Source organism: Pteropus medius, unplaced genomic scaffold (genome assembly GCF_902729225.1).
Source record: "Pteropus medius unplaced genomic scaffold, Ma_sr-lr_union100, whole genome shotgun sequence".
Lineage (NCBI taxonomy): Eukaryota > Metazoa > Chordata > Mammalia > Chiroptera > Pteropodidae > Pteropus > Pteropus medius.
This window is the reverse complement of record NW_024349225.1, coordinates 6,245,263-6,272,722: the sequence shown is the minus strand read 5'-3', so window position 1 is coordinate 6,272,722 and position 27,460 is coordinate 6,245,263. Positions and strand designations below refer to the sequence as shown.

Sequence of the window (27,460 nt, the reverse complement as noted above, 5' to 3'; positions counted from 1 at the left end):
TTTTTGTCCTGATATTTTTGCCATTTCGTGGAGAGAAAAATGGAGCTCAGAGAAGTTAAGTAACGTGCCCAAGGTCACACAGGTAGTGAGTGGCAAGGACGCCAAACTACAAAGCCAACATTCTTATGTGAGACGGCGGTCCGGTCTCTGCACAATGGCAAGGCCCACTGGATGCACGCTGGAGTGGAGGGAGCGATTGCCAGCGCAGCGCCAGACGAGGAGGCCATGAGTAACACCACGGAGGGTGATGTTTCTAGGAATGATGACAACAGATGGATGAGGCAGGGAGAAAGTGAAAAGTCACTGAGGAAGGCGGAGGAGTATCTGAGAATAGAAAAACAACGCAGAGGCAAGGATGGGCATGGGCAGCAGAACTCGAGTGAATAGTACTGAAGGCAGCTGGGACTGTCTCGGCAGGGACGAGGACTTGGAGCAAAATGTCTGGTGAACTCACAGCCAGCTCATGATTATCTGGCAGCTTTTCGGAGGCAGCCTACCGAGCCCTGCCTGTCCCACCTGGGGTGGAAGAGCCACTGTCTCAGTCGGGACCACCGGTTCTGCTCAGAGGCAGCCCCATAATTATGACCTTGGACCGCACGTTCAGCGTGACTGAGTCTCGCCTGTGAAATGAGAGAGTTGGATCTGATGAACTCTCCCAGATGGAGCGTCGCAACTTAGACACGCTTGCATCAGACACAACTCTCAGCCGACTGTTCGATATCCTTCTCTTCATCGACGTCATCGCATCATATATCGATCAAGGACTTGCCCCAGGCCAAGTTCTATGCTGTCCAATAGACACATATCAGCCCACTTCATCCTTAAGCCAACCCTATTATCAAGGCAGAGGTTCTGGAGTCAGACAGCCTGGGTTTGAGTCCTGCGCAACCTTGGAAAAGTGCCTTAACATCTCAGAGCCCAGGTCTTCTCATCTTGGAAAGTTTAAGTTAAATGTCTATGGTCATGTGGCCAGTAAGGGGTAGAAAGTGAATTTAGACACATCTAGGTGACTTCAGAGCCACTTAGCCTATCTTTCCTCTGGGGACCATTGCTGGGCCCCACGTTATCATTTCTCCAAAACAAGGATGGACATTGACCCCAAATCAGACAACTGTGCTGAAAGAAGACCACAGCAGAACAAACGTGTCATCTGACTCACACGGCTGGGGATTCTCCCGTAGGAGGACACCTCTGCCATCAGCTTCTCTCAGGCCACTAGGTACCACAGATAACCTGGAATCTGCCTAAACTCTCTTACTTCCCACAGCGCTGAGACCCACTCTAAGCATCATGCTCAAGATGCTGTGTCTTGTCACAGAGCAGACAGGCACATGTGCCAACTATGGCCTGGGGATGCTGCAAAAGCATGGCTCAATGACCTTGTAAAGCAGGCGGCCTCCTTCCAAAATATGGCCACCGCATTTCCAGGGCAGATTTTGGAAGGAGTGGGAGGGGAACCAAAGCAAATATGACATTTGCCATTAGCCTGGGATTTCAAGAGAAGAGCTCGAGGCAACCTGGAGGGCCTGGACCTGAGCCACAGCAGCATCTGGGTAAAGATTGCGTCAAAGACTCCGAAAAACATACCGAGCCTTACACAGACTGGCCTGCGGCAGCCCTAATCCTCTCCTTGCCCACCCTCCTCAGCCCCAACCTCCCCGCTCCCTTTCATATGTCCAGGGCGGGCTCTGAGCAAGGCAGGCATGGAGGACTCCGTGCAAAGAGAATCCTCACCAGGGAACGATGGAAGTGAGAAAGGGGTAGAAAGCCTCTGGCTGCTGCAGGACCCCTGCCCCTTCCTCAGAGCAGATGGCCTCAGGGGGCTTCTGTATGCAGACCACTGGTCCCCCACCCGACCCACCTTTCCTGCTTACGTGACCTAGCAAAGGAATCCTGTGGAACCCGAGCCGGCGGGATCTCTCCCCGTCTGTGGTTTCTCCTCCTTTCTATCACCTTCTCCCTCTGCTCAGCAAGATTTTCATCTGGTCCCCTCCCTGACCCCTCAGCATCTTTCCCTGGCTCTCCCCATTTTCTTCTGTCCTCTGTCCATTTTCACCCCCTTTTCCATCTTTCCCCTTCTGTCCACCAGGACCCGCCCCTTTTGCTTGTTCTTAAACTGGAGTTGGTTCAAAATGCAGGATGCTGGTTTATCCCTGAAAGGAACGATTAAGTGTCCAGGAATATTTGTCTCATTGGTTTGAACAAGATGCTTGATCATCTGCATCTATTGGCGTCTCTCGGTGTTAACTGCCTTGCTTAGCTGTACTTCCTTTGCCGGGGCCCTGATGCACCCCCTCCATGCACCCCAGATGCTGCTCTGTCCCCTCCACCCAGGGAACTGGAGTCCCCCCTCCACCAACCCCATAGACAGGGGGACAGAGTGACTTCTCTCTGATGCCTGAAGCTATTCTGCCTGGGATTGTGTCCTGACACACACTAGCTAAGTGCAGCCTTGGGCGAGATGCTAGCCTCTCTGTGCCTCGGTTCTCTGTCAGTGAAGTGAAGGCCTATCAGCACTTGCTCCGTGGGGCAGTGGGGACGATCCTGTTTACATAACCCCTGTAAACAGCGCACACAGCCTGACACTCAGACGGTGAGTGTTTCATACGTGTTGGTGACCATTATGCCGGCACTTCAGTGGTTTAAGGAGTTATCACACAGAACATGACATGCATTACACCCAAAAACAATCTTGGTCACTTAAAGGTGAACAGTTCATGAAATTGGAAGAGAAACAGGAGGATCTGCCTTTTTTGCATTTCACTTTGGTTTTCTTTGTAGGACCCTCTAAGAAGTCCAGGCTCTAAAAACATTACCACGTTTTTTGAGATTAGCATCTATCTAGTCGCAGAAGGGAAAGGCTTGGGTCCAGAATTCCTGGAACACTGGGCAGAATATTGGCGTCCTACTGAGCATGCGCACAACCTCCAAGAACACATCCCGTGGCCGCGCACGCTGCCTGCCGCCGGCATTCTCCCTATGGTTCTTTGATGCAGGGTGCTTACATAAGGAAGGAAACTGGGTCACTATGAATGAGCAGTGCAGCTGGTGCAGCAGGGAGGGCGGCTTAGGTAACAGTTCAAGGTCCAGGAGCCCTGATTTAGCTGGCATCGGGGGTGGGCTTAAGCCTAGCTCAGTTCCTGGCTTTGGAAAAATACAAGATCACAAGAATAATTTTTTTTTTTGAGCTCGCTGTTTACCAAAGTACAGTCCCAAAGACCAGAGTTCTCTCGCATCCTTGATCAACTGGAAAAAAATAAACTGGTGAATGGGTTTCAAGGTCGGACAGAGAACAGGAGAAGAAAATACATGTATAAAATCAAAACCGTTTTCATTCAGAACCAAGTTCACTAATTTAAAATTTATGATGAGAATAGCGTCAGGATCAAAGCCTTTCTTTTGAGTTGTTGATAAAATAAACAAATAAATGTTTGTTTTGAAACATAACTGGGGCTAAGGAAGGTTTAGGTAGAGAAATTATCTAGAGAACAAACTATTTCCAGTTACTGGCATTTATTGGCAAGCAATTGGTATGCTAATTAGACTTCTGTCTTATAGTAACATAATTTTCTTCAATGATCTCTCCTTCGTTGGTGTATATATATAGCAAGATGATATATTATAATAGTAGTAGGATGTGATGGTTGGTTGTTGGAGCCTTTGAGCCAGAAAGGACACGGGAGGTCTTAGGAACAAGGAAATGGTGCAGCTCAAAGGTCGCATGGGTTCTTATTCCTAAACCATGGTAGCAGAAGAGTAAGAACAGCCTGGGTCTTACAACTACTATTCCAAAATTCCTTCCTATTTTGTCAACCAGAAGCTGAATCAAGCCACGGAAAGAGCAAGCTAGAGCCTGTATCTGCAACTGCTATAAGACGTTAGCAAGGAAGTTGCCTATTAAACGAGAGGCAAACAAGCGCCTCTAACAAGTGAAAGGTTAGCATTCAGAAGTGACTTTTTTAACACCAGAGAAGTATTATAAAACTCCATGTCCGCTCCTCTACAGTCTGAATGATTTCATAAATTAAGTGTCCAGGAATATTTGTCTCATTGGTTTGAACAAGAAGACCACAGGGAGTCTCAAGGAGGGCACATATCAGATTCACCTACTGGGCTTTTAAAAACTACCTCCCAGAGGGGTTCTCTTACGTACATTGAGGACGAACTGGGAAGGGGTGAGGAAGGGCTGCCAGAACTTCATGAGGCAAAGAGGGTGAGGTATTATGGGATTCGAATAAGCCCTCCTGTGATTCTAACATGGCCCCACCGACCGCCAGTGTTCGACCCCCAGCCGTCTGGGGGCACAAGAAACTGACAGCATCTCTAGCATATAGGAGGCATGAAATGCCTGTGTTCTCAATGAATTTAATGTTGTGTTATAACAAAAATAATAAAATAGTTATCTCTTATGGAGCCTCTCTGTGTATCAATAAATCGTCATGCTCAGCCTTTCACAACTGTCGTCACGTTTAATTCTCACAAGGACTCTATAAGCTAAGTCTCATCGCTCTCCTTTTACAGATGAGGAAAGCGAGGTTCGCAGAGTTTGTGTCATTTGCCAAAGGTCACGTAGCTGGGTAGAGACAAGATGGGTATTGGAGGCCTGTCCAATTGCGTTCATTCGAACATTTTTCAATAAGCTTTTAATAGTTGCCTTTTATAGTCCAGGCTCTCCTATAAAGAGTAAACAGATCCACGTTCCTGGGTGCAGGTAAAAATTACAACAGTGTAGAGAGGATGACGAGGAGAAAGAAAAGTTCCTTTTCCACCTACCTCTACTTCACATATTTCTATCTAATGCTCATCCTCAACTTATCCAGAAAGCACACCTACCATATTTATTTCCACTGCAAACACCTTCCACCATACCTGCTACATATGTGGAATCTGCGATACACAGATGACCTACCATCAAAGGGATGTGCGGCCTGAGAACTCTGGGAAGCTGTGATGCAGCCTTTAGTGTGTTTTTTTGGAAATTACAGACCACCTGCCCTACCGAGCACTAAACTGAGATGCTCTAGGTTCATGCTTGTACATACTTGTGTTTCAGAGCAGTGTTTTCCAAGCTTCAGTGAGCAGAAACGTTACTGGGGAGCTTGAGGAAAAATGGAGAGCTGGGCCCCATCTTCAGAGATTCCGATTCATTAAGTCTGAGGGAGAACCCAAGAATTTTCATTTCTCGCCAGCTCTCCACAGGGTCTAAGAAATCCTTCCTTGGATCGCACTTGGAGTTACACTGTTCTAGAGCCTTTGGCTTAGAGAGGGATGTGGGGTGGGCTGAGCAATAAATGAAACCTGATTTCTAAACTGTATATTCTAAAGCTAAAGACCGTTTGGACGGATAATTAAGGAATTTCGTGAGATGGTAATTTTAGTGTTCGTTTGTTGATTTTGGGTTTAGGCCTGGTGGCTGTGTGACCAGGTCAAGTCATTATATTTTTCTATATCTCAACCGTTATCCCAAAAAAAGGCTAATTTTTAAAAATTAAAAGCTTTTTTATTGGTCTCCTTTTCTCAGCGATGGATGCTAACTCCGAAAATGCAAAAGAGCTTTCAACTGAACTATTCCACTAACCTAGCCTTCCCTGGGTCTGGCGGGGACAGGTCAGCGTAGACCAGCCATGCTCCGCGCAAAAATAACGAAACAAAGCCAAGGACCGAAGAGATGCCTGGGCCGAGGGGCCCTGTCATCCAGGGATGGGATCAGGCTGAAAGGGGTGAGAGGAAAGGGGAAGGAACCCTGTCTACACCTGCACCTTAAAGCTGGAGTGAACCCAACTTTTATGTCTAAAAAACAAAGGAAGGAGAGAGAGAGAGAGGAAGAGAGAATTGATTCAGTTAAGGACTGAATGTCCCACTAAAAGCTGGATGAATAACAAGCATATGCCTGAACCTGGTGAGGAATGAAAGCAGAGACACACAATTTGGGGCCTTCGCTCTCCCGGGTATGAGCCATAGAGACAGAAAGGCTTCTGGGTACACACACACACACACACACACACACACACACACACACACACAGGTGCACACGCACAGCCTAGAGGGCAGACTATGTGCACAACTCAGATACCAACTGTAATTGCCACTGGATGAACAGGAAAATGACGCCAAATTAACGCACATTAGAAATCCTTCCCTATCTAATGAAGCCATCAGCAATTTTAATTTCATTTTTCATTTGTTAGTTAAAAAAGAGAGAGCACTCAGCAAGTGATTATCTCCCAGACCTCCGTGGGTGCTTCTTCAGCTTCTCACTTGCACTTGTCAGCAAATGTGATCAGAAATAAAACTGCTCCAAATATTTGCCCTCCAGATTTTTTTTTTTTCAGGTTTAAAAAATAGTGAACTTGCTTTCTTTTTTTCTTTTTTTCCCCTGAGATTGGAATCTGTAAGGTGCTCCCTGCACAGTGGGACCCTACCAAGGAGAGGAAAAGACGTCATAACATGGGAGTCCCGGATGCTCCAGCCATTTCGGCTTGAAAGCAGTTTTACATAACCCTGCAGGCAGCGCTGACTCAAACCACCTGCCCTAAGGTGACTAGTTACTGCCAAGGCTTGCTACAGACAGCCTTCTCGAACAAGAGGGCAGAATCAGATCCAGCCTCCGAGATGTCCTACTCCAGGTCCTTCACAGTAAAGACGAGGGCTTCCATCAAGGCCGCCCAGCTGTTGAGTAGCAGAGCTGGGTCAAAACCTTACTCCCAGCCCAGGTTCTTCTTCATTGTGCAGGAATACGTTCCCTGATGAAATGGAAACAATGCTCTAAACGGAAAAGCAGCCTTTCTGCCCCCAGAAGTGAGGACTTCTAACACTGCCAGATAGAATTTAAGAGGAGCACGGATGCTATCTGAAATCTTAAGGCCCCCTCGCCTGCAGTCAGCACACTGCATGATCTCTTGTGTTATTTGTATGCATGTCTGTTTTCTCAGAAAGTTGCACTGTCTCACCAGGGAGGGACTATCTAGTCGTCAGCCAACCAACTGCTCGTCATAGACTTTGTACATAACGAATATTCGATACACCTCTTTAAAAATAGATGAGTGCCCCAAACACCCAACAAAGCAAGGATAGCAAGTATATTCCGTGGATTGAAAAATAATTATCTAAATTTTCTGAAATAGAAAACTTGGGGAGGACAACTTGCCTAACTATGGAGAATTACCAGGGAGTAAGTTCTAGACTAATGCACATTTTCCCGGAGCCCAGTCATTCAGTGATTCTCCTTTCTTTACTTTTTTAGGACATTTTGTTGTCTTAATTGAAAGCCTTGCACACCTCTGATCAACCACTGTCCCTCCTAAGGGACCAGCACACACGCAATCCCTGCGGAGAAGCTTCGTCAGCCCTAATTGAGTCACAATACTAACCTAAATTAATTAGACTTTAGAAAGTTGTCAATGTTCTTAAAGGTAACCTGAGCTCTGACTCCTCCACAGCCTTCATGGGGAGTAAGTGTTCAAGTTCTAAAACCTTGAAATCCTGCTGGTAACCCCTGAACAAAGACCCCTTTCTTCTCAAAGACATTCACTCCATTGGCTTTTTATTTCCATGCCGCACAGAAATAAAAACAGAACATCAGACTCCAAGAAGAATCCCAGAACTTCAAAGGATAAAAAGCCTATTTCTGTAGTAGTTTTCCAAAGAAGCAATCTGGCGTCAGCTTCTCGCCCCTTAGTGGAATCTCCAGCTCAGCAGAGTGTCACAGAGTTCCTGGAAACCAAAAGCATCCCTGACAGAAGCGGAACCAAGTGTCTTCAGGTCTAAAAGTCATTGAATCAAACAAATAAAATTAAACCTCTTAAATCTCCAGGTCTTGCCACTGCAGTAACCCAAACATACTCAAAGCTTCCATCCATTCATTTGACCACCAAAAACTGTCTATAACAGCTTAACGTTAATACTTGGCAGTAAAATTTGCAACTTTATTCTCAAGGCATCTTTATTTTGCCTTTGATAAGTAAAAGCATCATTTAAAAAAGAGCTACCACCATATTCTTATAAAACACCTTTGAATCAAGAACCCAAACTTATCCAAAGGTGTCTTCCTATAAAGATCCTCATATCCGGGTGACAGGTGGCACACAGGTATTTCTATCCCCATTTTAAAATGAGGAAACAGCCTCAGGGACTTGGCCTAAGTGAGTCAGTCATGAGCCTGAAATAGAAATGAAACTTCAAGATGACCTTGAATCGAATCCAGCCAGAAAAGGTGTAAACTGCTAGTGATACTCGTTTCGCCTAACCAGACTCCAGAAAATAAGTCGGAATAGCCTCATAAAAAACAGGCATGCCTGTCAAACCCTAAGCATTATCATACATATGCCATTACTTTGGCAAATGAGCCACATAAGCTTCTGTTTGGGGGGATAGCCATATGTTATATATGCTGTCTCTACACTGCCTCGTTTTCCTTCCTATGTGTAATTCATAGACGCTAAAATGACTACTTGTCTCACGAAACTACTTGCTACAATATGTGCTTATCCTTGGTTTCACATTTCATTGTAAAATCTAATGAAGAATTTTTCTTAATTGGTATTAGGATCAGAGGCATAGTCAGAGGAGACTGCTCATACAGTTGAAAGCAAAGTCACTTCTAAAGACGTCTTCTAAAGACCGAAGGACTCCGTCAGGGCCACTCAACTATCTAGGAGCTGAGCCGGGTCAAAATCGAGAACACGGGTCTGACTACGAAGCAACACCCTTCACTTTGTCGGTCCCCAATTCAGTGGAAACAAATCTCGAAACTAGAAGCAACCCTTTTGCTCCCGGATCAATCAGGACTTCTAACATTGACAAGATGAATTCCAGGGGAGCACCAAATATCTGTGTGAAACCTTCTTGTCTCTTCAAAAGCCCTTTCTCAGCCCTGCTTTCCCACTGCCATGTATCGGACGCTCCTCCAGTGAATTTGGACTTGCTCGTGATGAGAAAAAAGACAGGGCCGAAAAGTCTGGCCACCATCAAAGTGCCCTCCCCACATCGAAACATGCACAACTATCTCTGCTCTGTGGGAGACGAAAGGCATAAAAGATGAGGAGAAGGGAAAACGGAAGAGGAGCCATGGCAGAAGTGCGTCCTAGCAAAACTTGCACCCTGCTACAAATTGAGGGGTGTAATATAGCGGGGGCAGGAAACTCCCCCAATCAAAAGCAACAAGAAAATCAAAACTCTGCCAACTCGAGCAAATAACAAAATTCGCAGACTATTCATTTCGCTGAGAGTAACCCGAGGCTCTCCAGTGGCTTGGCGGGAGGTCATTCAATTCGTAAATAAGATTTGGGATGGACCGGGACTCTCTCCTTCCTTTTGAACACATCACTCCAACTCCCTAAGCTAAATTCTTTCTTGCTTAAACCTCTGAGAACGTGAAGGCTCCTTGGGACCACATCTTCAACCCAGAAAACAGAAAAGAAGGCCCTCTTTCCATTCCATGTAAATTATGTTTTGTTATCTAAATGGCTGTCTAGACAGGGGGTTCCGTGAGGGCAGGGACTGGGGCTGTCGGGGACACCTAGCACGGTACCTGGATCATGGTGGGCATTTGGTGCACCTCTTACTAAATGGATGATTTGCCGTAACAGGATGAAACCTGAATTCTACTTACACTTATGGGAGAGAAGCACATCAAAGGAATCTGCCCACCTTGTGGCTTCTTCCGTGGATAGTCTCCTAGAAAAGAAGAAACGTCCCTCTTGAATATTTCTGAAATGACCGTCTCCTTTAACCACCGCCGAGGTTTACTTAGGAGAACAAATCAGAATAACTGGGGTCAAACGAAGACCATGCCCGGATCCCTGAAATTCTGTCACTGTAAATTTGTATATTCTGAAGTAACTGATAGAAGAAAATCCCAAAATTGGAATTCAGTGAATTTAGTATATTGACTTTCAGCCTGAAAAACAAAGCTAAGTAAATCCATGATTTAAAAAGGTCAAGATAACAATGGAAAGAAGCTGATCTTGGAGTCAGAAAAGTTAGGCTGAACTCATGACTCTTACTGTCGCCTTAATTTCTTCGGCTTTGGGGGGACAAGTACACCCATCATGGAACCTGCGAATGTTAAATGAGGTAACATCAGTGACATCCTGTAACCCAGTGCCAGCAGTAGAGGCACTGAATCCAGGTTATCTGAACCTAAGCAGATCTTGACAGTAGATTGGAGTGTTCGATTCCAAATCAAGAGCTCGGATTGACAACTAAGTAGAATCAAAAAACGTCCTTCACCGCGGCTTTGTCAGAGTGGTGAGTAATGTGGTTTTCTTAAAAGTGAAAGGAGTAAAAAAAGTATTCTGCATTAAGTCATATGTTTTGAAAAGGAAAATGAACATTTTCTCTCGTGTCCAGGGATATAAAGGAAGCTGCCAAGAGGCAGGGGGTCCAAATCTCACTAGAGAAGACTGGGTCCCATGGTCCTATGGTGGGCACCACACAGTGGGCACCCAGGGGTGCCAAGCGCCCATGCTGCTCACTACTCACTTCAGAGCACGGTTGGGTTTGTCGGGAAGAATCGCTGTGAAATCACTACACGAGTCTGACTTGTGAGACAGGCATCCCAGTCGAGTCCTCATCCCTTTGTTCCTGCAACAAGCACAGGGGCAGAAGGACGGGGACTGTCATGATAATAGCTGTCAGCTCCACAAAGAGCCCCCGGAGCTGCTGCCGAAGGAGCCAGCACTGCCTCCCCGCTCCCCGTCCCTCCCCGGGCGGCCCCTGAAGATTTTATGAACAAGAGGAGAAACACCTAGAAGATCAAGGGACACTCTCACTCCCTGTCTTGACTACAGGAATAGTAATAGGTCCCCTGCCCCTAGAGGCCTAATGCTTTTTAAAGCTGACATGCAAGTTGATGGTAAGTCAATGAAGGTCGTTAGCTTGGAAGAATTTCTAAATTAGGATTCTCTGTAGGGAAAGGAAATACAGTGATGACAAAATAACAATCCACATTTTGTTCACCCATTAGGAGCTCAAAGGAGCAGCAGCGGCAGCTCCTGACTGCAAAGCTCCCGAGGAGAGTAGAGGCTGCTCGTATGAGATATGGGTGCGTATCACGGAGTCTCAGAGCACTAAGCATGGGGCTTCGAGGCAGGTCGCTTCCGACTCACGTTCTTCCCACTCATCCCGCAAACCTGGGGATATACACGAATGACTACAGGCCAGCAAGGACCGATGCCTGCAGGTGAGGACGAGGGCCACTGGCACACGCGGCCATGAAGAACCCACGTCCCCTTGGTCAGTTCTTCTGTTTACTCAACTAAGCTCTCGCATTCCTATTTATATTTTGGGTTATCGCAATCGGCATGTTTGAAAGTTTAACATGCATGTTGAAAACTCTCACACATTTTATTTTCCTAAGGGCCAGACACTTGAATAGTTATCCGCTGCGGAGAATCCAGTGAGAACTTATGCTGATGTCTCTTTCCAATTCCCAATATTAGCCTCCTTTTACTTTTAACCAGAGATTGGCGAACTACAGCCTGTAAGATGCCCGTTTGTGCAAATAAAGTTTTATGAGAACACAACAACCCCCATCTGTGTACATATTGTCCGAAGCTACTTTCAACCACATGGGAAAAATTGGATGGTTGCAACACAGACCATATGACCCTAAAAGCCAATAATATTTACTTTCTGACCCTGGACAAAATAAGTTTGGTGACCTCTGACCTTTAGCCATGGCAACCCCTCGCATGGAGGGCAAAGGTAAATGGAGAAATTTGGTGTAATAAGATCAGGACTTAAGAATGACTTATAAAAGGGGACTGCCAGGCCACATTGAGAACAACCTTCTGCGGAGATGGTCCTAGAAGATGTCGCACCCCATGTGAAATGGAGGTCCCTCTAGCCTGGCTTCCCATTTCTCCTTTTCACAAATCCTAAGCAGAGACACTAGAGGGTCATCCATTTCTATCTCTTCCTTTTACTTGAAATGGGTTTTTATCCCCAGGGTAATTGTCCACAGAAATCTAACAAATGACTGGCCGGGTTGGTATTATATTCGGTGAGGACAGACGTCTGTATTCCACAGCCCTTCTCCGAGGAAGGAGACTTTCAAGGCTGGAACACTCAAGTTCCCAGAAACACCGCCTCTCCTGCAGAAAACTGGGCCCGCGTGTCCCCGTCTCAGCCGGGCGCATCGCGAGGCCATCGACTGCGTGGCATTGCAAAACGATGACCATAGCCATCCTCTCTCCCGCGGCAGTGAGCATCTGGTGTCCGTTCACTCTGACAAATCGCAGGGTGCTCTGACACCAAGGCCATGCAAGCAACTGCTCAAGGGCCCTCCAGTCATCCCATTCCGTGAATTCAAGGAAAGGGGGTGCTTGGGCTGTACCGCAGGCCGAAACCTCAGCGCCTCGAAACCATCTGTCACTGAACAGGCAGGTCAGTCCTCCTGAACAGCAATTAAGAGGATTTCCAAAAACGGGCCGGTCCATGCAAGCCACCTAACAGGGTTTTCAGCAGGGGCCAGGAGAAAGAGTGCTACTTGTTACCAAGACAACAATGATTCTCCCAAATAGTTTGTAAAAACCTTCCACAAAATATTCTTTTGGACAACATGGTTTTGATTTTCCATCTTGTCTAGCTGAGATTTGAGTTATAATCTTTTAGTTAGGTCTGAAATAATGGAAGCAGGAGCAACAATCAGAAGTTAAGTTTACTTTAAAAAAAAAAAAAAATGCCGGTCCTCATCTTCCGTCCTTGCCCGAGTAGCTCACAGAGGTCCCTAGTTAGTTCAGTAGACGCTCATGCACGTAAGCCCCACCGGTCAGTGGGAGCACTTGGCACTAAGGTAGGTCCTACTTGCAAGGCCATAACTTTGCAAGAAGCACCCAGGGAAGGACAGCACAGTGCACACAAAAAGCCTGGGGGACGGAAGCGAGGGGCCCACCCCTGGGAGGCTCAAACAGCAGGGGAGGTGGGAAGGTGGAGATTGCAGAGGGGCAGGCGTAAGAAGACAGGTGGGCATCAGTTACCTGCGTGGCATCAGTAAGGCGGCCATACAGGCACCGGCTTACGGTTAACCCTCCGGCAGGTGTGTAGGCACGTCAGGGCGGGAGATAAGACTGCGGGGGCACCGGGGTTTACCCTTTCACGTCCTCTCACCTAAAATCAAAGAATCTGCTGTGAGAGAGGGCCGGCCTCCCTTATCCTACTGTGCTACAAATCCTAGTCAATGGCTTTCTGCCAGCGGAATACCTCCCCCCACATACCCCATTCCCCAAAAACGTCTGCTCATCCTGAGCCAGGGAAACCAATCAAAGATGGACAAGGACAAATTATTGGATGGGTTCGCATGGCTGCCTGTTGGTCAGGAGTTTCCACTTCCCCAACGACTGGCCACCAACCATAAAGTGGGACATGTGCCCCAGGGGAGAAAGGCATGGGCCTGGTGAGCCAAAAATTACTGTTCTCTTTGTCTTACTTGTGTGGGGCCCAAGTGACCAGCCAGCCAGGGGTGAGGGTGGGCGGGTGGGAGTAGCGCTTGCTCCAGAACCATTTGATTGGCTGCTGTTCTGATTCTCACTTCCCTCCAAGGTTGGAACCTGTCTCAGAGGTGGGAGTGCATTAGCCTTGGGAGGGCATGACGGGAGGAAGATGGGATCACTCCAAGGCAGGCTTGCCAGGCACTGACACACCGGCCTGCTCCTCTGCAGGGATCACCCACAGAGGCTGAAGATGAGAGTATGTGAGTCACTCTTTCTTGCCCACAGGGAAGCCGCCTGACCTTCCTCAGCCGGGACTGGCCCGCTTCTGACCTGAGGCAGGAAGGACTTCAGGGAAAGGGGATATAGAGGTCGAGGGCTGATCCGCTGATAATCTCTCTCCTGAGGGCCCATTCTCGGCTACAAAACCTTTGTTTCCACGGAAGAGAACTGATAGGAAGAAACACGTGAAGACAGCAGCCTATCCATAAAGGGATCCCCCTGGGGAACCCTGACACCAAACATAGAATCCATTTGGAAAGAAACCTAATTTAGATAGATAAGGCTCCTACAAGATTCATTTAAATTATTTTGATACTACCTGGAATGTTTCACAAAGACTTTTTAAAATACCTTCTCTGATAGTGCCATGATTAATAAAATAAAAAGATTTCTTTGTTAAAACTAAAAAAAAAAAAAAAAAAAATGAGGTAGACTTCACTTAAGGCTCACCCCCAGGCCACTGACATGGGCTGCGCCCCTGACAGCTGGGCTGTTTCTTTCTTCTCCTAACCCTGCATATACCTGCTGGCTCAGAAGTCAGGAAATCCAAGCTCCTTAGAGCTTTAGGGGTCTCTAGAAATCATGACTTGGGGCATCTAAGCCTCGTCTTCTCTGCCTTCTGGGATATAGCCCCAGATGACGGGCATGCCCATGCCGGACGCCTTCATTATCCTGGAGCTGAGTGGAACAGGGGACTTCCACCCACGGGGACAACAGGCAAGGTCGTTTGGGGCAGGTATCACCAGGCCTCCTGTCACTGCCTCGTCACTCTTCCCATCCCCACTGCTAGCCCACACTGGCTTGCCGGAGATGCCTAGATGCCTGCTTCTCTCCTACATCCAGCGCTGCCCACCAGTGCCCCTCAGACGTTCCGCCACCCCTTGGATTAGCTTCACCTCGGAGCCCATGGAAGAAGAGTCTGCAGGGTTCTCTGACCCCGGCTTCCTCATTCATCCCAGTACCCTGGGGTTCTTATTCCATTCGGCCCTTGACTTTTGGGGGACAGAGTTCAGGGTTACCCAGAGCCCAGGAAGGCCAAGGGTGTGATCGTACCCACAGCACATGTGCCCTCCTCGGTGGACATCAAGTTATAGGTGACTCTACAGGATGGGACATAATGGAAACAGGATACTCAAGGAAAAATAAAAGGCTAAAAGCAAAGAGCAGTGATTTATAAAGAGGGGAAGAGAGACTAAGAGCCTCAGTAAGGAGAAAGCAATCAATATGGAGAGGCAGGTTAATTAAATATGGATAATGCAATCAGCCCACACGGGCACCCGGAGAGGAAAGAGAAAAGCAAAAGCCATACTCACTGTCTTTGACCAGTCCTCATGGCCTGCGGGTCTCTGCCAACGGGAGAGTCAGAGAGGCTGCGGGCTAAGGAGCTCTGGGGAAAGAGCAGAGCTTTCTTTTAGCAGTCAAATCCTTGGCGGGTGAAGGGCATGTGTGCATGAACACGCAGGCACACGCGCGCACGCACACACATCTACACACGCATGCATGCACAATACGCCTCCCACCGCTGGAGCCGGGCGGCAGGCGCCCGATGGAAGCTCCTCTCCCTGCTTGTTACAGCCAGTAAATACTGAAGCAGTCCACACCCAGCGGGCGGCGGCTCAGCCGCGGGGCTTGGTCTGCACACCCATCCTCATCGGCAGGATGCAGGAGGTGTCCCTGAGCACAACTCGCCTGGCACTCCTCCCGCACCTTCTTCCTCGGCTTCACTAAGCCGCTTCCCTGGTCCTTTGGCTGCAGCTCAGGGAGAAGTCCCCACAGCCCAAAGCTGCCTCCCTCCGCACCCAGAGGCTGTGCAGGGGGCAGCGAAGCTGTAGGTATTAACTCTTTCCAGCCACCGATGTGCTGAAAATTGAGTGTCCAGAGGTCCGTCTTCTAATGAGCTCTTCTGCTGGCTGAAGGCTGGTTGCTGCTTAGGGAGCAGGGAGCATAAAGATCTTGCCCCAGACAGCTGCTGACAGCAGGAGCCAAGCTGAATCAAATCTCCTAATGAGCCAGGAGGAGGGGGGCTGTCTTGCTGGGTGTGATGTGATGTGATAAATGCAGAGAGCAAGAAAACTACCGGGCAGGTCACACATCTAAATTCCACCCCCTTCCTCCCAATTTCCATTGTGCTGCACTACCAAGCCAAACCGCACAGCCCTGAAATTAATTACCCCCCTCCCCGCCCCCGCCGCATCTCAGCTCTCCTCTTCACACTCAGAGGCATTTCTCCACTCCCACCCCTCGGCCCCAACCACACCACTCCTCACTTCTTAATGAGAAATTTCCACCTCCCCAAACATGTATATTTCCAACTCTGCGCTCCTGCCCCTCACCTGGTTTTTCCTACAGTGGAAATTCACCTCTCTCCCTCATCCATCACCTAGCAACTTCCCCCTCCTTGCATTTGTTACAGAGTGAGACTTTTTCCTTTGTTCTGCCCAATCTGCACATTATCCCTATTTTTCTGTCTGCTACGTTTTTTCTTCCAAACCGCCTTACCCACATGGAACTTCACACTGCCTGTTCATGTCAGAAGGAGGACTCCCTCTTCCTGCTTCCCCTAGTGCAGTCATTCTCTGAGTGTGGTCCCTGGACCAGCAGCATCAGAATCACCTGGGTATGCCTTAGAAATGCAAATTTTCAGGCCCCACCCCCAGACCTACAGACTCAGAAACTCTGGAGATGGGGCCCTGCCTTCCAGGTGATTCTGATACACACACGTTCAAGTTTGCAAACTTACTGTCCTGGGATAAAGCTTAGCTCCTCCTTATTCCACTCTAGGTCTCTAAGGCTGGAACTAGCTCCAAATGCACCCAGCCTTTGCTGCAGGGCATTTCTGAAACCCAGAAGACAATATTTGCTAGAGGCAGCAGACATCTCTGTGGCAACTGATGGCTTTTTCATAAAGGTATTCGATTCCATCTGGTAAACCTTGCACAACGTAGAAAGCATTTTCTTGTGTCTTCACTCCACAAACCCAAGCCATAGTCAGAGACAGTCTTATTATCCCTGTTTACAGATGAGAAAACCGAGGCTAGAAAAGGTGGCATTCCTGAGTGACGCGATACCTAAGAGGCAGCTCGAAGCCCAGAACTCGTTTTCTTGTGACTTACAGCAGAGCTTTTTCTACCATGTCATGCCGGGTCCCAGTCTTTCCTGGCAGAGCTATTGGTGCATAACCTGAATTCTCGCAGTGAAATGGTTCTCTGCCACCACCACACGTCGCCTGATGATAGGATGAATCAAAATTCTGATGCTGCCTCCACAGTGACTCATTGTCTCTCTCTGAAAATGTCCACAGTGCCCCTCTGTTAGGTAAAGGGAACTTTGGGTGGTAAAATGAGATGCAAAAGAAGTGTTTTCCATTCCTGTAACCCCTGTCTTTAACCTCGATGCAAGCTAGGTGCAGAATTCAGATATAAAGAGAATCCTTCACTTCTGGACATTTCTCTGGCACACTACACCGTAAGAAACAGGCATACAGGTAAACTGGCGGAAAAAAAAAAAAGCCCATTGGGCAGCCCTAACCTACTGCGATAATCATGAGGTGGTAAACCAAGTAAAAAAAAAAAAAGCCCATTGGGCAGCACTCCCCTAACCTACGATGAATTTACACCATGAGGTGGACCTGCCCCGGATTCCATTCACAAAGCTAACGTTTAATGAGCATTTAGTATGTGCCAGACACTGTGCTACACACTGCCCTTGCATTATTGTCTTTAACTCTCACAACGAAGTTACGAGACCTACATCTTCATCATCCCTGTTTTACAGCGGAGAAACGGAGAAGAGCCATTTATAAGTGGCAGAGCTGCTGTCGGATCCCACACATACTGCTTGCAGCCTCGGCTCGGCCCTGCGCTTTAACGCAAAGGTGGTGTCGTCAGTGACTCCTCCAACAGTGCTAAAGGGGTGGGTAAAGGTGTCCTGCGAGTCTCGTGCTGCCCGGCCCGGCACCCAGGGTTTAAAGGCCCTGAGGAGACAGGGTGGGGCTGCAGATGGGCCCAAGTCTCAGGTGGAGGCCGATTGACCTGAACCAGGCATCAGCCTCTTCAATTAGCCTTCGGAGCAATAACAGAGCCACAGGAAGTCAATAAACCAACCGAAACATTTAAAGAATAATATGACAATACAGTTTTAAAAGAAAAAACGGAGATGTAAAGAGCAGAGGGACAAAGGTGTGTGGACATGCATCTAGCATGAATGGAAAAGAGAAAACTAAAACTGGTCCAGACATGTTTTTAAACCCAAACAATCCTAGACAGCAAGGAGTAACCACACAGCACCCTAGTTTGAGAAGCACAGACCTAGTACAAGCCCCCCCTCAGGGGAGGACTCTACCTTAATCTCCCTTCCTATAGAGCCAGGTGCATAAAGAATTCCAGGGGGTAAATTAAGCTGAACCGAGGGGGTAGGCATTCTAGCATGGTCTCCCTTCCTGAAGGAGAGGGACAGGAAAAGGCAAGCAGGTTGGAGTGCTAATGAGAAAGGCACTCACCTACTTGGACTTGAAGCCTGGCCCAGGGATACAGAGCTCTGACCCTTTGCTGGTGATTGCTCTTGACCCGCTGGCTGCAGACTGGGACCAGGATGTCTCCACTGGCTGCAGTGCATGATTTTTCCCAGTTAAAACAGTCATCACGAGCCCTGCTCTGGCTTCGCAAGCTGCCCTGCCCCTCTCTGCTCTTCCCAGTCTGCACTCACCCTCCTGGGAAACCCACTTCTTCGGGCACCAGCCACTGCTTCTCTCTAGAATCAGTGTTTTGGTCCTGCCTGTCTTGAGCTCTACACGGCTGCTCTAGACGTCTGACAGCTCCACCCCTCTAGATCCCGCAGATGCCACTGCCTCCGCATCATCTATATAATCATCTTTAATGGACTCCACTGCAGCACCTTGTCCTGCCTGACAGTCCAATAATTTGGTCCCATTTACCTGTCCAATTGTGCGTGCGTGTGTGTGTGTGTGTGTGTGTGTGTACTCGCAGCTCCTTCTCAAAATCCAATACCTCCAAGGTAAAAATTCTCCTTTTCAAAGCTTTTTCAGAACTTCCTCAATCAGAAGGAACGTCTCCATCCCAACGCCACCACACCGCTGTGTGGTCCTCTGACAGCCCCGCGTCACGGTCTGTAGTTCGCCCTTGTGATGTGTTTCCTGAACCTCCCAAATGACTACATGCTCCAGAAAGATTCCATGATTTACTCCCCTTGCTAGCAATCCCCATTGCCTCGTACGGAGCAGGCATTTAATAAATATCGGCTGACTTTGATTTTGAGTTCACGAAAAAAAAAAATTCTGGAAAACTACCAAAGATTCTTTATGGCAGAAGCACATTAGAATTCTGCAGCCTCCAGGTCAAGGCTAAGGTCAGCCTCCTCCTACTGCTACTCAAAGGCAGTGGCACGGGCACCTAAGGCATTTGCAAACTATTATTCCCAACAGCCCGGTCAGGGCAACGTGGAATTAATCAAGAGCAAAGGAGCACCTGGTGTCATCACACAGGCCACAAAAATGTAATTAAATTGAAGATAAAAGGAATTAAAGTCTGCGATATAATATTTTTAAAAGCCATGATAGTAATGGAGGAGGTTTATTGCCAAATGCCCCCCTGTGTGTTTATTTAATCAACGTACTACCTAGGATAATACCACATTAAAAGCTTTTAATAAAACAGTCATTCAGATATTAGATTCGAATTCTGGTCAGTACTCTAAAGCTCTCCGCAAATCTTTTAAAAGCAATTTCCACTTTGTAGCTTCCTAGTAACAGTAGAAACATGAATCAACATATGCTGCATTGATTTGGGGTTTCCATGGAGACTGGAAGGACACAGGGAAGGGAAGGACAGAAAGAGGCCACTTGGCCCAAAATTCTACTAAAAAAAAAAAAAAAGCATCTTGGTTTCATTCCTCTGAGCATTAGCAGCCTCATTTCCTGTTCATCAGTTCGAGCATCGGATATTTAATTTCTAATAAGCCTGCTCGACTTCTCACATGGAACATCAGAGGGGACAGAGAAAGAAGTCAGCAGCCGAAGTTACGGGCCCATGAGGTTTGCAGAGAGAACCCAAGAAGCACAGGGTCTGGTATCAGAAGAAAAGGCCTCTAGTCTTTACGCTGCTGTTAACTAGTTCTTTGACACCAACTACCCTCGCTAGTTCTGCGATCGATAACTAACACAACCAAGACCTTTGAATTTCAATTTCCTCATTTGTAAAACACAGATTCACACACCTGCCCTGTCTATTTTTCAAGGTGATTTTAAGAAAGAAATGAGAGATGCCGTGAGGGAGAAAAATGCTCTGTAAATTCTAGCACGCTGTACACTATTATTTGGTGATGCTCTGAGTCTCCCTTTAAAGGGAATTTTGCCAGGGAGTGAGTACATGGGGGGTGGGGAGGGGGAAGAGATGGCTTATTTAGGGGAGAGTAGACTGACCTGGAAAAAAGAAGAGTGGGGTTTGACAGCCCTGAGCTTCGATCCTTGCTCCCTAATTTTCTAGAGCTGTAAATGTGGGCAAGTTATTCTCTCCCTCTCTGAGCATCATTTTAATGACGGGAAAAACGAATATCACAAGTCTTAGGCTTGTTAAAAGGATTAAAGGAGATCACGTAATTGAGTTTTAGCACAGTGCCTGAGTAACAGCAAATGACTTTTTAGTGTGAGCCACTATTATTAGGCTTATCGACTGTTTCATCATCTGTAAAATGGGAATTAGAATTCTTGCTACTTCTCTACTTTGCCTAGAGGATTACTTGGAGGATGTCTGCTCACCTCATTGCTAAGCTGTTTGGGGAAATGCATTAAATAAATAGAATGTTATTATTTAAAGACTCGTCTTTACCACTTGCCGACCAAGGTGATACAAAAATGTATGAAACGCGTAAGGATTTTCACGCTTCTTGGTGGATAGGAAGGTTGTGTCATCTCTGTTACTTTTTTTCCTTTTCTTTTCTTCCTCCTGAGCCCTCCTTTGTCTCCTTACCGCGCGCTGGAAATTTTTCTTCTTTCTATCCTCTTTCCTTTATTCACTGTCTTTATACTTCTAAGGGTGTTCTCGAAGGATTTTTAAAATTAAATTTAGGAGGCTTTGGTGTCTAAACTGCAACTGTCCCTTAGGTCTTCTAAAATTAAATTATACAGACACTGGGGGAAATGACATAAAATCTGTAGACACGATAGGATTACAGGACTGTCTCTCCAACCACGGTCATGAGTGTTAAAAAAAATCTTAAGAAACACATCAACTAAATGCAAGATATGAAATTTCCTTTGGATCCTGATTCAAATTTAAAACCATACAAAAATATTATGAGACAATTGGGGAATTTTGAGCAAGGATTAGACATCGATATTGGTGTGATATTGATATTGAGGTTATTTTTTTTTTCTTAAGCATCCTTATATTTAGAGATACACTCTGATATGCTATTTGGGAATTGCTTTAAAGTCATTTAAGGTGGGGAGTGTGGGGCCTTGAAGCTGGGCGATAGTCCATAGGGGCTCATCGACTTGTGTCTGTTTGAAGTTACGCATAAAATTCTTTTAAACAGTGTGATCAGTGACAACACGGGCTTCAGGAGAATGATCACACAAAGTCTAAACTGTTCATGCAAGGAAACCGGAATACAGAAGAAGGGCGCAATCCGAATGGAAAATGGTTTCCGTTCTATTCCGCTATCAGTTTTCTTCCCCATGTCTAAATCAATTTTCAGGAAAAAAAAAAACAAAAACAAAACTTATTATGTGGCTCCAAGAGAGAAACTGCTAAAATTCATAGACGTTTAGAGCAGGTATGATTCCTGGATACCACCTGCGGAAACTAAACTAATCATTTCCCCAAGGTCATATTTCTTTTAGGCACAGCCAGGACTCAAGCTCAGAGCTCCTGGGGGCAGAACCCAACTAAATTTTTCCTTCCCAATGCTGAGCCGCCGGTCTACACATCCAGAATCCAGGACAATAAGTCAACTTGGATGAGGATGCAAATGATGACCTTTTTGCTTATTTCCCAAACCTCTCCATTTTGATAGTAACCTCCGCCTTAAACGGTGAACTCCGTGTTTACAAATTAGCTTCCCAGTGGCCAGATGGCTTCTGTGAAGGCAGGTGATGGGCAGGAAGCCAGAGTACAGAGAAAGCAAAGGGCTCATGCAACGCACACCACCCTCCCCACACCCACAGCCTGATCTCCTGTTTCCTCAAGATCATCGAGGTCTCAGGGACGAAATGTCTCAACTCCCTTCCCATCTTCTCCCCTACAAACCATTCCACGTTTACACACATCTTTACTTCCTTCCCACCACTCTCAGATGTGTCTTCTCAAGGTGAATCCTTCCCCAGGGGACCTTGAGCCCATCCTTCCCTACCTCCCCTGCCTTACCTGCTCTCTCCTCTATCTTTATTCCTTCCTTCTCCCGTGTAGAATAACACTTACAAATGAAACTCAATTTTTCAAAAAATATTCTCTTCTCCATTCCTCCCTACGTCAGCAAAGTCCCTTGAAAGAATCCTCTGTGTCCCCACTTCCTACCCCCTCCTCGATCCTTCACAACTTGGCTTCCGTCCCTCCCACGCCCCTGACATGGCGACCTCCGTGTTGTAAGATCCAGTGGCCCGATGGCCCTTGTCCTCATGGACCTCTCTGTTGCGTCTGCCAAGGGGACCACTCACCCCGGCATCTCTGCTCACTCAATCCCCATGGCCTTACACTCTCCTACCTGCGCTTCCCCTTCGTCTCCTTCACTGGCCACTTCTCCCCTGCGCCCCCCACCCCCATAAGTGCTGGTATTTTCCTCTAATTCTGGCCCCTCTCCCAATTGTATAGATTTTTATAGCTCATGGGTGGCCCGAACATACCCCTCAGATATCCCCTGCAAAAAAATGCAAATACCTAATGAGTGTGTCTGGCATTCTCTTTTTCCTGACCACTCTTATTTCTCTCCTCTGCCCCAATTCCCTGCACAAGGCCAACACATACATTATTACATACATACACACAAACTTGGCTTGCTCTAGAATTCCTGGTCTCAGTTTCTGGCATCACCATCCACTGAATAACTCAAGCCAGGAGAAAGAGGGAAGTAATGAGAGATGACTCCTTTTCTCTCATTTCCTATAGTCAACCAATTACCAAATTTTACCGAGTAAGTTTCCTTCATGCCTTTCACACCTGTCTTTTCCTCTCCATCCTCGATCCTCACCTACCACTGGTCCACGATCTCTGGTTCATGTCCTTATGGTCTTTGGTCTCTGTGACCCAGCCTGAATCACCTGTTTAAACCACAAATGCGACTATGTTCTCTTCTCTCACAAGATATCAGCGCCCCCGAGCCCAAGGATAAAGTTCAAGCTTTAGTAAAAATCCCGAGACGTAAATTCCCCAAGGCCTGGATCCTGTCTACCTTGAGAGTCACCCTCCACTCCCCCTGGTGTGTGCATCCTGCTCCAACGACTCCACGTTGTTCACAATCTTGCACACGTGACATGGGCTCCATGTCTCTGGGTCTCATTTCTACCATTCCCCATGCCCAGTCATCCTTCAAGCCTTTCAGGACCACTTCCTCCAAGCAGCCTCCCCTGCACACCCAGGTTCTGTACGTACTTCTCTACCACTGCACCTGGATGGTTAGCTGCCTGCAACTTTCTTTTCCTAACCAGATTCTAAGTCATCAAGGGCAGGAAAGTGTATCTATTCATTTATTCATTCATTATTCAACTAACATTTAAGTATATCCTATGTGCCAAACATAGGTACATTACATTACATAAGTAAAGGATAGATATATTTTTCATCTCTCCATCTCCAACACCTAGCATAGTACCCGGCCCCAAGAAGGTACTCAGTAAATGTTTGCTGAACTTAACTGAACCAGTCATGTTCAGGTGAGCGAGACCACATTTGGTGCAGGATGCTGGCCAGAAAAGGCAGTGTGGAGTTAAAGAAATGGCATAGGGTCCATGGTCGAGTGACAAGGGTTCAAGTTCTGCCCCATCATGGCTAGGTTATCTTGGTTTAAGACCTTGCTTTCTTATCTCTAAAATCAGAATGACTTAGGCGATGTCAACTTCCTGTATTATTGTAAGAATTCAATGAGATATATAAGCCCACATGGATTGTAAGTTACTCCGCCTAATGAAAACATGAAGTCACATTGATAGCATCAGAGTCGCAGAAGGCAGAGGCCCAGCACCAAATGGAGATTGGAACAGAGGCCGCAGAGGCAGAGGCAACAGGGTAGAGATGGAGAAGCAGGGGGACCTAGTTTTCAAGGCCCTGGGGCTGAGAAGTAAGTGCGAGGCACTGCCACAGTTGAAATGGGCTCTCTCCTCCCATCACACAGTGCCAGGGCACTGGTTATCACTCTCTGCCCCTTGGTAGGCGGTAACAAAAGCTTTACCATTTGCCGTCAGGGTCTACAGCTGTGGGCAGAAAGCAGCTTCAGCATGCTCCCGCTCCTCTGAATATAAAATAAGCTTTTTCTAATCCTTCATTTTTAAAGACTTCAGCCAATGGCCTTTATGTCCTCCCTTCCTAGCCCCATTCTATCCAGCCACCTAGAGTCATGAAAACAGGAAACTCTACAGCCATCCGACCCAGGGACCGGCCTGGCTGCAGCAAATCATGGAGCAGGAAATCGTGGAGTGGAGACCCGGCCTCCAGGGAACAGCTGACCCCTTGGGATCTGCCCCTACCTCCACAGAGCCCTCTGGGAAATGACACGCCTTGCTTTCGGGTTCTGCCGGGTGCACGTTAATGCCTGTACCGGGGGTGGGAGGAGGGACCAGAGCTGTGTGGGTGCGCTCTGATGCACAAAGATGCTGAGCAAATTCTGACACTTTTCCTTAAGAGATAAGGCCCAGTTGGAATCTTCCTTAAGCCATTCAGCTTTTCGGAGATCCATCTCCTTTCTAGGACCTTTTATTGAAGAATTCAAAAACCTTCTAGTAATTCCATACAGAGCACACTGATAAAGGTCCTGATGAGAATGCTGACGCTTCTTCGACAGTGAAAAATATCCTCATCCCCAAGACGCAGAGGGGAAGTGAGGAGCATTCTAGCATCTTTGGAGATATGGGTGTTTGGACAAAGAAGAAATAACAAAGCACAAAACAGAGAGCTTGGGATAGGATCAACGGGACAAAAATTCTAAGCCATGAAGTCATTATATACAACAAAATGCATTTGTATGGCACAGTCACAACCTAAAAAATGTTTTCACTTCTTTAGCTGAACTTGATCAGGTTTCTGTACGTCTTTGGGCCTCAGTTTGTTCTCAGGAGTTGGGAAGATTAAAGAGCATAATGTAGGGAGAACACCTAGCAAATTGCCTGGCGCTTCTTGATAACTGGGAGCTATCATTATTTCTTTTAGTCGATCCTCATAAAAATCTTTGGAGGTAAGCTGGGCACTTATTGCTGCTAACCCATCCCTGAGACCCATAGCTGGAGGTTTTATTAATGGAAATATGATGGGTCTTGCTCAGTCTTCTGAGAGTATCTGGCATTTGCAAAATGGCTATTGTGGCTAACGAACCCCGTTGTTCAGGTCAGAGTTCACTGACCCCTGGGAGAAAGACCTTGGCTTCCTTAGCAGGTTTAATTTAACTGGGAAAAGACTATGAGGATGTTTTCACATTCCTTGGCATGTTAGGCACTGTGTGAAATTGTTTTGTTTTGTTTTAGTCCTCAGGAGCTGCTTACACTTGCCTGGGCCACAGGGTACACACTACAGGATCTAATCCTCACACCTCCCCTCACCCCACTTCCTGTTGATCTTCTTCCAGGAAACCCACTCTAAGGATGGAGCAAACAGTAAATGATGGTTAATAAAAACCAGTTGGCTGTATTGACTGAGTGCTCATGGAGCTATCAGTCCCAAAATATGAATAACAGCCATCATCAGCCTAATACCACGTTTCGAGCTTTGAACTTTCCCCCACCACTTATCTGATCCGTGATAAGTTATTTCACTTCTCCCCTTTCCAGTACCTCCCCCATCTTCCAAGAGACCATGAGGTTTTCCAAATCTGCAGGAACAAATCGTCCAAAAATAACCCTAGGGGCAGAATAGGGTAGGCTTTCCTTCTTATGTCATTAGATTGAAAGCACTCCAAGATCAGGATCTATGAAGATCTATGAGACCCGAAAGCCACGTCTTCAGGATGTAGTCAAACGATGGACCGATACTAAGTGGATCTAACGCAGAAAGAGAAAAGCTACTCTTTTCCTCTATACCTCTCAAAGTCTCTACCTACATGGCTCTGAGAGGGACCCATTTAGCTGACACCAGGGACTCATCATCTCCTGTAAGCAGCAACTATGCCCTTAACTCACTGCTTAGAAATTGGTGATCTGCCCCACCCCCTAAATATTTTAACTCTGTGTCGTGATGGATGTTAATTAGACTTACTGTGGCGATCATTTTGTAATATATACATATATGAAATCATTATGTTGTATACCCGAAACTAGCAAAATGGTATATGTCAATTACATCTCAAAAAAATAACCCTGGTCCCATCCGGCAAGTCTAGTTTTAAGAATTTATTTTAAAAAAACAATTCAGAATGTGAACAAAATTTTAACTATGATTTTATATCAGACTTGTATGATATAATAAATAATAATAATTTGGAAAAAAATTTAAAAAAAAAAGAATTGGTGACCTACTGATGGACATGTTAATTAATCCGACGGTAAGAGTCCCTTCACAATGTTTACATACATATACGAAATCATCACGTTGCATACTTGAAATATATTACAATTTTATCTGACATTTCTACTTCAATAAAGCTGGGGGAAAAAAAGAAATCGGTGACCTGCAGTGTATTTTAATCTCCCTCCAGCTCCTTGTGGCTGTGAATTCTTCTGCATGGGAAGGTGTCACCAGTACACCAGAGACTTACACGCTGGCTGGAAACAAAACAGATGCTGTGCGAACTCAAACTGCTGTGCAGGCGACTCACTTAAAACAACAGCAGAAAAAGATCTGAATGAAACTAAAAGAGACAGTGTCTAGTCTAGAGATCAACCTACGGTATTTTCAGAGTCCCTGAAAGCATCGGAAGGGAGAAACAGCATCCCTTTGGACCAGAAAGCAGGTTTCAGGGGACCTGGGGAGGTAGGATCAAGGAGAAGGGAGAACAAAACAGGATGTTGGCAGCTTGGCACCCACTGAACGGTGCCCACTGAAGAATGGACATGTCCAGTCTTGGCAAGGATGACAGGCTTAACCAACTGTGAGGAGCTCTGTCTGAGAACAAAAGAGGATCATGACATGCCCTAAGGTCCCCTGTACCTCCCAGCAGGAATCGAGGCTCTGGACAGTCAGTTGAGGGACCCCCCTCAGGCCCTGTAGGAAGGAGCTGCTCTCTCTTACCTGTCTGGTGGTGGGCAGTTCAGCTGGGAAGGTGTGGCTGGCGCAGGGCCCAGCCGGGCATGGCTCAGTGAAGCCCTGAGTGACAGAGTCAGCCACCTCCTGGTACATGAGAGAGGCTGGCAGAGAAGCAGCCACCTCACCTCGAGCCCCTAGCAGAGCAGCTGCAATGTGCTGCTCCCTCTGGCGCCTCTCCTCTCAGGCTTTGCATCTCCTGAACAGGGAAAGAGTGAGTGGCAGGGGAGGGGGCGGGGAGGCAGAGGGAGGGGAGGGGGGGCACTCTGACAGATGATGCGCACTGCCAGGCAGAGTTCGGGGGAGGACCACAGACTCCAGCAGGATGGCACTGCCTGTGTGGCTGTCCCACTG

The 27,460-nt window shown here is 47.0% G+C and overlaps 1 protein-coding gene across 4 annotated transcripts in view; it reads right to left on the bottom strand.

Moving 5' to 3' along the window:
- The window catches only part of RGS8 (regulator of G protein signaling 8), a 33,033-nt gene extending 5,810 nt beyond the window's left edge, over positions 1-27,223 (bottom strand). Inside the window, exons 1-5 of one of the 4 annotated variants that reach the window (XM_039881627.1) lie at positions 16,212-16,301; positions 15,026-15,099; positions 12,981-13,110; positions 10,483-10,584; positions 9,611-9,675 (exon numbers count right to left, since the gene is read on the bottom strand). In XM_039881627.1, the coding sequence (XP_039737561.1) occupies positions 9,611-9,675; positions 10,483-10,584; positions 12,981-13,006 (193 nt within the window). In that variant the 5' untranslated portion in view covers positions 13,007-13,110; positions 15,026-15,099; positions 16,212-16,301. Of the gene's footprint in view, positions 1-9,610; positions 9,676-10,482; positions 10,585-12,980; positions 13,111-15,025; positions 15,100-15,225; positions 15,298-16,211; positions 16,302-27,094 lie in introns of those variants that run through there. The other 3 variants (XM_039881628.1, XM_039881625.1, XM_039881626.1) reach the window with 3 other exon arrangements.
- Positions 27,224-27,460: the final 237 nt, after the last annotated feature.